This window comes from Ovis canadensis, chromosome 1 (assembly GCF_042477335.2).
Source record: "Ovis canadensis isolate MfBH-ARS-UI-01 breed Bighorn chromosome 1, ARS-UI_OviCan_v2, whole genome shotgun sequence".
In the NCBI taxonomy this organism is placed as follows: Eukaryota; Metazoa; Chordata; class Mammalia; order Artiodactyla; family Bovidae; genus Ovis; species Ovis canadensis.
In genome coordinates, this window is record NC_091245.1 from 189444324 (window position 1) to 189456423 (window position 12100).

Below are 12100 nucleotides of genomic sequence, written 5' to 3' on the forward strand. Positions count from 1 at the left end.
CAAGAAGTAAATTTTTGTTTCATCTCATGCCAAGAAGGAAGTTACAGGATTCCTTTTCCTAAACTATCTATTGGAATAGGAAGTATTAGATAAGATAGCTATTAACAGACAAAAGAGATTATTAGACAAGTTGATTAAGATAAAGTACCAGGATAAAATAATCAAAGAAGAGTTCTGTTGGAGCTTGGGAAGAAATTACAGACCCATCTGACAAAATATTAACCAAGTTACTATTACAAAGCTTACTGTATTAGGCTGTTCAATCCATATAAATTATTTCTATAATTGTCTTCCTGGGACAAAACCAGTGAATTTCATGGTAAATCTAGTATTTTATTAAATGAGTTTGGGGACCATATACATAATAAAATATCCATCTTTGTCAACAGCAGCTTTTCTCCCCCCTCCCCCCAAAAAAATTCCAACTTGATACAAAGGAAAAAAACAAACAAACCAGGGGATTGTCAAACAATGTGGTGGCCAAGAGCACAAGCTCTGCAGCCTAGCTGCCAAAGTTCACATCTCTGCCATTCACTAGCAGAAGCTGGCACATAGTAAGTCCTCAATGAATACTACCTATTATCTTGGTATCACATTCAGCCACTGAGTAAAAGAAAAGAAATCATTACTTTAGAACTATATATTATTCTACAGAAAGTTATTATCTCATCATTTTTCATTAGCACTTCTAATCTTTTAAAATTCTTCACTCTCTGCAATACTTATACTCACATTTCTAGAAACCAAAACTGGACATTTTTTTTAGCAGAGGAAAAGTTCCTTTATAATTTCTTCATGCCACATTATTATTTATCCATTCCTACATACATGAAAAATCTAATATAGTCAGGGCATCACTTTTGCCAGAAGATGGAAATATAACTAACTCCTTTCTCTGGTCTCTCTCATATCCTAAGTATTCTTATTTCCTCTTTACTAACTATCTGTCATGCCACGTCACTCACTCTCTTCCCTTCCAACTCTCATTCTCTGCTGCTCCCTATCCTATCTATAGAGTTCAATTAACTTTGGCTTGATTTTTTTTTTTTAAAGTCAATGTTATACATCAGAGAGTAGAAACTGGAAACCTTTGCTCTTTCTGGCCACTCTCGCTTTTCCTTCTAGTACTAGTCTTCCCCTTTAGACCGTGCTTACATTTTCTATGGACCCTTTCTATTCACTCTCTCTTATCCCAAGGAATTATCTTAGTCACGCTTCCTTTTACAATTTCTGTGGAGCTTTTTTTCCCTTCCTTTTCCGCTGTTTCCTGTTTGTTCTCCCTTCTGGATATTTTGTTTTTCTTAATAGATTCCCATATTTCTTATCTGCTCTTCCATTTTGAGTTATGTTTTCACTAGACATTAATTGCTAAGCATCTTAAAACATTAAGCATCTCCTTGGCTAAACAAAATTAATTTTTCACTACTAAACTCTCATAATTTGTCAGTAACCATATAATCTTAAAATTATTTTCAAAATTTAGTCCACTTTTCACAATTTTGTGAACAGAACATCATATGAAAACGTAATTGAATGTAAATGTGGAAGTTAACTTTATGCCTCAACATGGTTAGCCCACAATACTGAGATAATTGGTCAAACATTACTCCAAATGTTCTGTTGAGGTATTTTTAGATAGTTGAGATTTAAACCAGCAGACTCTGAGTAAAGCAGGCTGCTCTCCATAATGTGGATGGGCTTCACCTAAGTGGTTAAAGGCCATAACCAAAAAAAGATGGCCCTCCTCCAAAAAGAAGAAATTCTGCCTGCAGACTACCTTCATATTCAAACTGCAACTTCTCTGGGTCTCCAGTGTGCTAGCCTACCCTGCAATTTTGAATTTGTCAGCCTCCACAATTACATGAGCCAATTCCTTAAAATAAACCCTGTTTATATATATTTCACTTCCTATTAATTCTGTTTCTCTAGAGAACTCTAATACAATAAGTAAGCAGACACTATTGTAAAGAAGTTAAATTATTCCTCAAGACCATTTATGAGTCTATCACTCACTTCTTTTCTTTTTTTTCTGGCCATGCCACATGACTTGTGTGGCAGTTCCCCGATCAAGAATCAAACCCAGGCCCTTGGCAGTGAAACCATGGAGTCCTAACCACTGGACCACCAGGAAATTCCCTATCACTGGATTTCCTAAATGGAAGGACAATTAAACACAATACAGCCAACAATCATCTTAAATTAGCAGAATTTTGAGCAATCACACATTTCTTATAATGATTTTCAGGTTATAAAAATCACCATTCTCTAAGGATGCCTTTTGAATATAATCCTAAGTTAAACTGTGCCAAATGAGAAGGGGGTGGTGGGGAGAGACTGGAGATTTTTACCTAATTTCTTTACTGAAAAACTTTTCTGAGGTGGGCAAAGAAGTTGAGATAAATGATAACCCAGCATGCAAAATAGGCTATCAAATCCCAAATAAATGCTACTGTACTTGCATTGGTTCAGGACAAATAAAATGTCCAAATATTTATAAACAAATGAGAGTAAATGAGAAATAATAACCATTACAACTCTCTTAAATCTCATTTTCTAGGTAATGTAATTCTCTGTCGACATTAGAAAACTATACAAAAGCTTAGGCTTGAAACCACCTCCCCTGATCGAGCTCATATTCTCATTATTTTAAGAATGCATCACTTACCTCATGGACTTCTCTGTCTACCTCTCCAGTTCTCTTCTGAGACTCCAGGAGAGTAATCTGAGAGGATAGTTTTTCTGAAAGTCACAAAATAAATAGCCTTAGAAGGTAAATGTAGAAGTGTTTGAAAAAAAACCAAACAGAGGTATGATTGTGTGTGAGGCTATTTGAGATGCATGAAATAACCAAGAGGAAAGAACAGACTAGTTTGGGGGAGATAAAACAACTTATTTTATTAAAATAAAGAAGTGGCAAAAGATAATGAAAAGATGAGATATAAGATAGAAGGGTAGTGGGTGTTAATGATTAACCTGAGTGAAGTATAATAAATAGTGGAAAGCTTTAAAGGGGGGGAAAAAAAAAGCCAGAGCACATGACAAAAAGCAGCTATTTCTGCAGCATAATTTGGGAATTCTAGGGAAATAAATGTAAATTATCTATAACTTTTCTGTGTTCATATTATACATCATGTATTAATATAGCACTTAAAATGTCTTCTACATTTTTTCACATATGTTCATAAGGACATCAAATTTTAGCATGGAAAGGAGCTATCCAATCTTTTCAATGACCATATGAGGAAACAAAGAAATGACATGTCCTACAGCTAGTTCATACGGCTAGGATCAGAACTCAGTCTTCTGAGCTCTCCCCCATGTCTTATTACAATGTGGGTATCTAAAAACGGTAGTAGTACCTTGGAGGATGAAAATATTGAGTATTAGTAAGCCCCCAAGAAGTTTATACTTTTTCTGAGAAGCTAAGACAAGTATACGAAACAAACAAAAAAGCTCATTTTTTACACTACATCCAAGTGTTTTAATATGACTGACATGATTTGACCCTACTTATTCTACAAACTCTATACTGCCCCCCTTTTGCTCACTCTACTTCCAAGAACACTGGCCTTGCTTCTATCTGAAAACATATCAAGGTTTATTCATACGTCAGGGTGTTTACACTGCTCTTCCCTGCTTGGAATGAGATCTGCTCAGTCTCTTTTGTGTGGCTGTCCCCTTTTCATCATTCAGGTAACCAGTGATCAAAGAGGCCTACTCTGACCACTCTGACACTGCTTTCTCCTTCCCCCAGACACATGTGCAGTAGCCTGTTCTATTTTCATCCTAGTATTTATCACTCTCTGAAATTTTCTTATGTATATACATGTTTATGGCCTGTCTTATCTTCTAATATGTTTGGAGCAGTATCCTCAGCAACTAGAGTAGTCCCCAGTACACAGGAAAGATATTTGCTGAATGAATAAATGAACATTCATGAAACAAATGAATTCAAGACTGTATATAATATGTTCAGACATTTCACAAGTATTTGAGGAAGGAGCACAGTGGTAGAAATGGAAGAACAAAAGGTGAATTTAATATTAATAGAACATGACTCATAAAACAAGGGTAACCAGACATGAAAACTAATACAGAAAACCTCAGGGCCAGTGACCCCTGCAGTAAAGAGCAAAGAGAATGGAACTCATGTAACCTCTAAACCATAATAAGCCACATAAAAGTGACAGAGACTGCTTGCAAAACTGCAAAATAAACATCATGGATAAGGTCTCAGAGAAGTGGTTTAAGTGGGTTGAATAACAAGTTCAATTTGCAGTATTCTTTATCAGCAATGGTAGGACTAGTCTAATAAAGATATATGATCCCTATATACCTTAGTTTATAGCTAAGTGGAACTGTAAAATGGTTAAGTTGGAAATGTTGGTATAGACTTTAGGAAATGGTATATACTTTACTTGGTATTCATTCTCACTCTTAAAGCACAGTAGTCAGTCACTCCAGGATAAATTAGATAAGTGAAGCATTATTAACTACAAGTTACTAAAGCTATACGGTCCTTGTGAAGCAGGTGACAAAAGGAAGGAAGTATATCTTCATTCTTACTAACTGTTCACACACAGTTCAATAGAATAAAGCGCTAAATTTAGTTCAATCCAACAAAACTTTATTCAGCAGTCACTCATTTGCCAGGTACTATTCTAGTTCCTGGTAAAAGGTAAAGCAAAAGATGGGAAAAAAAAAAGACCCTTGCCCTTGAAAATGAATTTTAGAAGCACAAAAATGCATTTAATCCAACTTTGGGAGATTAGGACCAACTTCTTAAAAAGTTAATGCCCTAGTTGAGGCCTGAAAGATGAGTTCAAGAATTAGCCAGGCTAAAAGGATACGGTTCTAAGCAGTATATAGCATGAGCAAAAAACAAAATGGTTTCTACCTCTAAATCTTTATTTCTACTGATCTCTGTTACCTCCTCCCACAAATTTGTTACTGGAAAAGTTCTTTCTCTATTTTACCTATTTAAAAAGTCATTGTCTTAGTAAGGTCCTATTTGAGCCATACATCTGAGACGATTCCTTGGCCTACTCCAAAATGAATATAATACAGATCTCCTGCAGCATTTAAAGCCCATACTGCAAAATGTTATACTTATGTAAACACTGGTATTGTGTTCAAATTGTTTAATGTGTATTAATCCTAACTTCAATAACTATTAGCTGTGCTAAGATCTTTATTATCATTGAATCTACCTGTTACACATATACAGTGAAAAGTTGTTGGTTAAGAGGTCAGAGAATTATGGTTTTCATTTATACGTACCATTCTCAGCTTTCAGCTCCTCCAGCTCTACAGAATTTAGGAGCAAGACTCCCTTTTCATTCTCTAGTTCTACCACTCTCTTCTGCAAAAAGGCAATACTCTCTTCAGTGACTGCCTAAATTGTAGAAAGACAACAAATTAATGATTCTCCAGTGCAAAACTCTCATCCTAATGTCCAGATAGCCTCTGGCATTTTTGTGTTCTAAAAGTTCTCCAGCCTTGAAAAATACTTTAAAAATAGCATCTACTTATCTGCCTAGGTAATCTTTAAAGCAATGCTTTTCATCTGAAGATAGAAAGATGAAATCTTTCACACAAATTTCTAGTTCACTGGCTTTTGAATTTAAGACCAAAGCCTGGATTTTCCAAGTCTACTGCATACGAAAGAAAATTTTCAGAATTCAAAAAATTAAAAGCACATTATGAGTTCTGGAAAAACTTCAAGTAATCTAGTATGTGTGTAAATGGAGTCTTCAAAGGAAGAGAGAGGTCAGAAAAAATATTGGACTAATTAATGGTAGAAAAATTTCCAGACTGAAGCAAACTATAAACACAGAGATTCAAAAGGCAAATTCCAAGCACGAGAAACATGAAGAAATCTATGCGAAGGCACATTATAACCAAAGTGTTCAAAACCAGTGATAAAATCCTAAAAGCAATCAGGAAATAAAAAAAAGAGACAAAGATTACAGTAGATTTCTTACTAAGAAACAAAATGCAAGAAAAAAGAGTACAGTAATAGCCTTAAAGTATCAAAAGAAAAAAACCTATCAATATAAAATTCTACAGTTAGCTTTTAGATATCTTTTAAAAACAGAGCGACAGATTTCTTCAAACACGCAAGAGCCATAAGAACCCCTTACCAGCAGACTTGTGTGCTCAAGAGAGTACACACACACATTAAAGGAAGTCCTTTGGGCAGAAGGAAAATGACACAAGATGGAAATAAGAAACTACACCAGAGTTTGGCAAGGTTTAGAGCCTTCTACCTGTTTTTGAAAATAAAGTTATGGCCTAAAAGCCTAAAATATTTATCATTTGACTCTTTACAGAGACTGCCAATTCTGGATCTACCCTAAAGAAAAGCACCAGAAATGGTAACTGCAATGGTAATTAAATTTTTTTTCTTATCATTTGAATCTCCTGAAAGATAACTGACTAAACAAAAATAAAAATTTTTCTTTATAACATATTATATTTTTGTGTTTTTTGTTTATGACATATGTATAAGTTAAATAATAACTAAGTCCCAAGAATGAAGAAATACAAGTATACAATTATAAGATTACTATTCTACACATGAAGCAGCACAATATTATATGCAGGTTAACTATGATTAAAATGCAACTATAATCCCCAATGGCTTTCCCAGGTTATAAAGAACCTGCCTGCCAATGCAGGTAGACATAAGAGATGTGGGTTCGATCCTTGGGTTGGGAAGATCCCCTGGAGGAGGTCATAGCAGTCCACTCTAGTATTCTTGTCTAGAGAATCCCATAGACAGAGGAGCCTGGAGGGCTACAGACTATAGGGTCACAAAGAGTTGGACATGACTGAAGCGACGAAGCAACAGCAGCATAATCCCTAATGCAGTCACTATTATAACAAAATAAAGAATTATAGCTAATAAGCTGAAAAGTGAGAAAAACAGAATCGTAAAAAATATTCAATCAATTTTTTTAAAGGAAGGAAAAGTAAAAAAGTAAAAGGCAAAAAGTTGGAAAAATGGAAAACAAATAGCAAGGTGAGAGACTTAAAACGGTATCAATGGCAACATTAAAGAAAATGGTCTGAACACTCCAAGTAAAGGGCAGAGACTGACAGATTGGATAAGAAGTAGATTCAAATTCTACACTTCATATAGGCTTTAAATATAAAGACAAAAATAATCTAAAGAGTGAAAAAAGATACACCATGCTAATATTACTCAAAAAAGTAGAATAACTATATTAATATCAGACAAAAGTACATTTCACAGCAAAGAATGTTACCAAGGATAAAGAATATCATTTCATAATATCAATGGGTCACTTGATAATCAAGAAGACATAAACATCCTAAATGTTTAAGCCCCCAATAACACAGCTTGAAAATATATGATGCAAAAACTGATAGAACTGTAAATAAATCCACAACTATGAGATTTCAATACTCCTTTCAATAATTGAGAGAACAAACAGGCAGAGAAGCAGCAAAGATATAGTACACTTGAATAACATTATTGACTAATTTCACATGATCGACATTTATAAAACATTCAAGCCAACAACAGCAGACTATTTTCAAGTACATATGCAGCATCAACCAAAATAAACAATATTCTGGGCCATAAAACAAGTCTCAATCAATTCTAAGAGTCAAGTCATATAAAGTATGTGCTCTGACCACAACAGAATTAAAATAAAAATCAATAACAGAAAGACTTCTAGATGTATCACCCCCAAATATTTAGAAACTAAGTAACCCAGCGGGCAAAGAAGAAATTAAAAGAGAAATTAGTATCTTTAACTGAGTGAAAATGAAAATACAACCAAATTTGTGGGATGCTACTTAAGTAGATTTTAGGGGGGAATTTTTAATGCAAAATGCCTATATTAGAAATAAGAAAGGTCTCAAAGTAATGGCCTTGGCTTTTGCCTTAAGAAGCTAAGAAATGAGGAAATCAAGTCTAAAGTAAACAGAAGAAAGGAAATAAGGAAGATCAAAGCAGAAATCAATAAAATAGAAAACAGAGAACAAGACAGAATCAATGAAGTTAAGGCTGGTTTTGAGATTACTAAAAATTAATAAACCTCTGGACCGTCTTACCTGCATAAGAAAGAAAACACAAATTACCAATATCAGAAATAGAAGAGGTAATGTCACTACAGATTCTATATATGTTAAAAGAATAATTAGAGACTATTATGAATAGCTTTTTGTCTATAAATTTGATAACTTTATATGGACCAATCTTCTAAAAGATATTAAAATACCAAAGCTCACTCCAGAACAAATAGATTACCTAAATAGCCAAATAGTTACGAAACAAACAGAATCTATATAGACAAATGCTTCAACAAAGAAAACTTCAAGACTAGACAGCTTCACTGATGAATTTTCACTAAGCATTTAAGGAAAATATAATACCAAGTCTATACACAATCATTCCAAAGAAGTGAAAAGGAAAGAATACTTCCCAATTCATTCTAAAAGGCCAGGTTTACACACAGAGCAAACCCAGGAAAAGATATTACAGAAAATCACAGACAGACAAATATTCATCATAAACACAGATGTAAAACTTTCAAGCAAAATTTTCACAACTGAATCCAAGAAAGCATAAGGATAATACATAACTACCAGGTGAGATTTTCCCCAGAACTCTCATACACTGCTGATAGGAATAGAAAATGGTAATACCACTTTGGAAAACTGTCTGGCAATGTCTGTCTTAAAATCTCTCATATGATACAGACACTTCACTTTTAGGTATTTACTGAGAGTAAAGAAAGCACAGGTCCAAACAAAGATTTGTAAAAGAATATCCATAGAAGCTTTACTTGTAACAGTCAATAATCCAAATCTGCCCATCAACAAGTAAACAGATAACCAAACTGTGCTATGTACAATATTCTCAACAATATAAAGGAATGAACTCTTGCTGCATACAATAGGATAAATACCAGAATAAGTATGCTAAGTGAGAGGAGTCAAGAAAAAAAACCACATACAATTTATTTAAAATTCTAAAAAATACAAACTATAATGACAGAAAGAAGATCAGTGGTTACTTGATTGGGGGGAGATGTGAGAGAAAAATGAAAAGGGATCATGAGAAACTTTGGGGGTGATGAATATGTTCATTTTATTAATAGTGGTGATGGCTTCATGCATACATCAACACTTATTAAGTCGTACACTTTAAAAGTATGCAGATTATCATATGTCAATTATACCTATAATATAGCTATTTAAAAGGAAAGTAAGTCAATATATAAGTAAAAATAAAATTCAAAAAACTTTAAATTACCAAATAGAAGACAGGAATAGAAAACAGAAGGAAAAAAACCCCAAGATGGCATAAATGAAAGACAAATCATTCATATCAGTAATTATACTGAATCAACTCAACACTCCAATGACAAAGCAAAGCTTATGGGAAGAAGTAAACAAGCAAAACTTAACTATATATTATATGCTGAGGATGAGAGGGTTGGAAGGTAACCTGATGACTGAGATGAGATGCTAGACTTCTGGTGTTAAAGATGGAAGAACAACCAGGAACCATGGAGTGTAAGAAATACAGCTCTAGCCACTGGAAAGAGTAAGTACATTAATTCTTCCCTAAAGCCTCCTTTGCAGCCCAACCAACATTGTGATTTCTGGCCAGTGAAACTGATTTTGGATTTCCGATCTCTCGAACTTGAGGAATCTCATAACCTTCTGTTTAGAAGAAGAAATAACCATTTCTTCTGAACAAACAGAATCATTCCAATCAAGAAATAGAAATCAAAATACCAGCCAAGCCACAAGAGAAGGGCATGTGACTTTGTCAGTCAACTCAAGTCATCCTACTCCTGGCTCCAGAATTGAGTTGGAAAAGCCTCCAGATAGTTTCCCCCATAGAAGGCTCCAGACTTTGCAGAGAAAATAGCCATCTCCATCATTCATTCCCTCTCCAAATCTCTGAAACACAGAATTGAAAAGAAATCCAGAATTTGATGCCTCCTTCGTGAAATCCAGAATTTGATGCCTCCTTCTTTGTTCTTCCTCTGGAATCCTTGGCCATTCCAGATCTTCCAAGGACTTCCATTACTATGCTGAATTACTATGTTGAAGAGTAGTGCTAAGAGTAGGCACCTTTGTCTTGTTCCTGATCTAAGAGGAAAATCTTTCAGCCTTTCACCATTGAACCTGATTGTTAGCTCTGGACTTGTCATATAGGGCCTTTATTACATTGAGATACATTTGTCTATGTTTAACTTGTTAAGAACTTATTCAGAACAGATATTAAATTTAGTCAAATGTTAAAAAAAATTGGTCTAGTTTTAGATAACCTAAATAATACTATGATTTAAGTGATGTTTATACAATATTATATTGTATAGCTTCCCTGGTAGCTCTGATGGTAAAGAATCTGCCTGCAATGCAGGAGACTCAGCATCAATCTTTAGGTTGAGAAGATCCCCAGAAGGGAATGGCAACCCACTCCATGAACAGAGGAGCCTGGCAGGCTTCAGTCCATGGGATTGCAAACAGTCAGACACAACTGAAGTGACTTGGAACACATACAAACACACACAAGCTATATTCACCAAGATAGACCATATGCTGTGTCATAAAACAAGTCTCTACAAATTTCAAAGAACTGAAATAATATAGAACATGTTATCTGATCATAATGAAATTAAATTAGAAAGCAATAATAATAACAATAAGATATCTAAAAATAAAACTAAATATGTGGATAATTAAACAACACATTTCTAAATAATCCATGATCAAAGATGAAATCACAAGGAGAATTCAAAAATGCTTCAAAAACTGAATGATAAAAACACAACATATCAAACCATGTGCTTAAAAGGGAACTGTATCCTTTAAATGTTTAAATGACAAAAGATCTGAAGTGTTTGATATAAAGTTATACCTTAAGAAGGTAAAAAAAGAAAAGTAAAACCAAATAAACAGAAAGAAATACCAAGGATCAAAAAACAATAAAAGTGAAAACAGACCAGTAACAAAGAAAATTAACAAAGTTAAAAGTTGGTTCTTTTAAAATATTTTTTAAGTCAATTTCTAGTTTAGTCTGATCAAGAAAATGAAGCACAAATCAAACAGTAGAAATTTGCAGTTAGAAGATGAACAAGTTTTGAAGATCTAATGCCCAGCATTCTGATTATAATTAACAATAATGTATTATATATTTCAAAGTTGCTAAGAGACTAGATCTTAAATGTTCTCACCACAGAAAAGAACTGATCATGGTGGAGGTATTCACTAATGCTATGGTGGTAACTCTGTTGAAAGACATAAATGTATCAAATCAACAAGTTGGATACCTTAAATTTCTACAATGTTATATGTTAATTATATCTTAATCTAAAAAAACAGTAATAGGGATTGGGGTAGAGGTGGGTATCACTACAGAGGGTATACAAGCATTAAAAAGATAAAAAGAGAATATTGCAACCAACATGATAACAAAAATTTGACATCTTCAATGAAATGGACAAAACAAAAGAAAAATCTAACTGGTACGAGATGAAAAAGAAAATCTTATTAGTCTCATATCTGCAGAAGAAATTCATTGTCAACTCCAGACCCAGATGGTTTCAATGGTAAATTCTTTCAAACTCTTGAGAAATAATACCAATTTTACAAAAACTCCCAGAAAATAGAACAGAATACTTGCCAACTTGTGTTTCTGATGCCATATTAACTCTAATACCAAAATCTGACAAAGCACTACAAAACAGAGGAAAACCTTCATGACTAAAACCCTTTATAAATACAAATAGAAAAGTATTAAATCAAATTCAGTAATAAATAAAAAGTGTAATATTTTATGACCAAGTCAGGTTTATCCTAACAATACAAGGTTGGTTTAATGTTCAAAAATTAAAGTACTATACCACATTAACAGAATAAAGAAAACCCATGTGGTCATTTCAATAAGTGCAGATAAGGCATTTGGCAAAATCTAATACCAATTCTTACCAAACTAGGAATTGAGGGGAACAACATCAATCTGATAAAGAACATTCATGTAAGACTTAAGGCTAGCACCACAGCTGATGGTAAGATATGGGATACTTTCCCCTAAGATCAAGAAAAA

The 12100-nt window shown here is 33.8% G+C and overlaps 1 protein-coding gene across 6 annotated transcripts in view; it reads right to left on the reverse strand.

Annotated features, from left to right (window-relative positions):
• GOLGB1 (golgin B1) overlaps positions 1-12100 on the reverse strand; it is a 77088-nt gene that overhangs the window by 36232 nt on the left and 28756 nt on the right. For all 6 annotated transcript variants that reach the window (XM_069554702.1, XM_069554684.1, XM_069554676.1 and 3 more), the window contains 2 exons: positions 5281-5395; positions 2666-2739 (listed from right to left, as the gene is read on the reverse strand). In XM_069554702.1, the coding sequence (XP_069410803.1) occupies positions 2666-2739; positions 5281-5395 (189 nt within the window). The remainder of the gene's footprint in view (positions 1-2665; positions 2740-5280; positions 5396-12100) is intronic.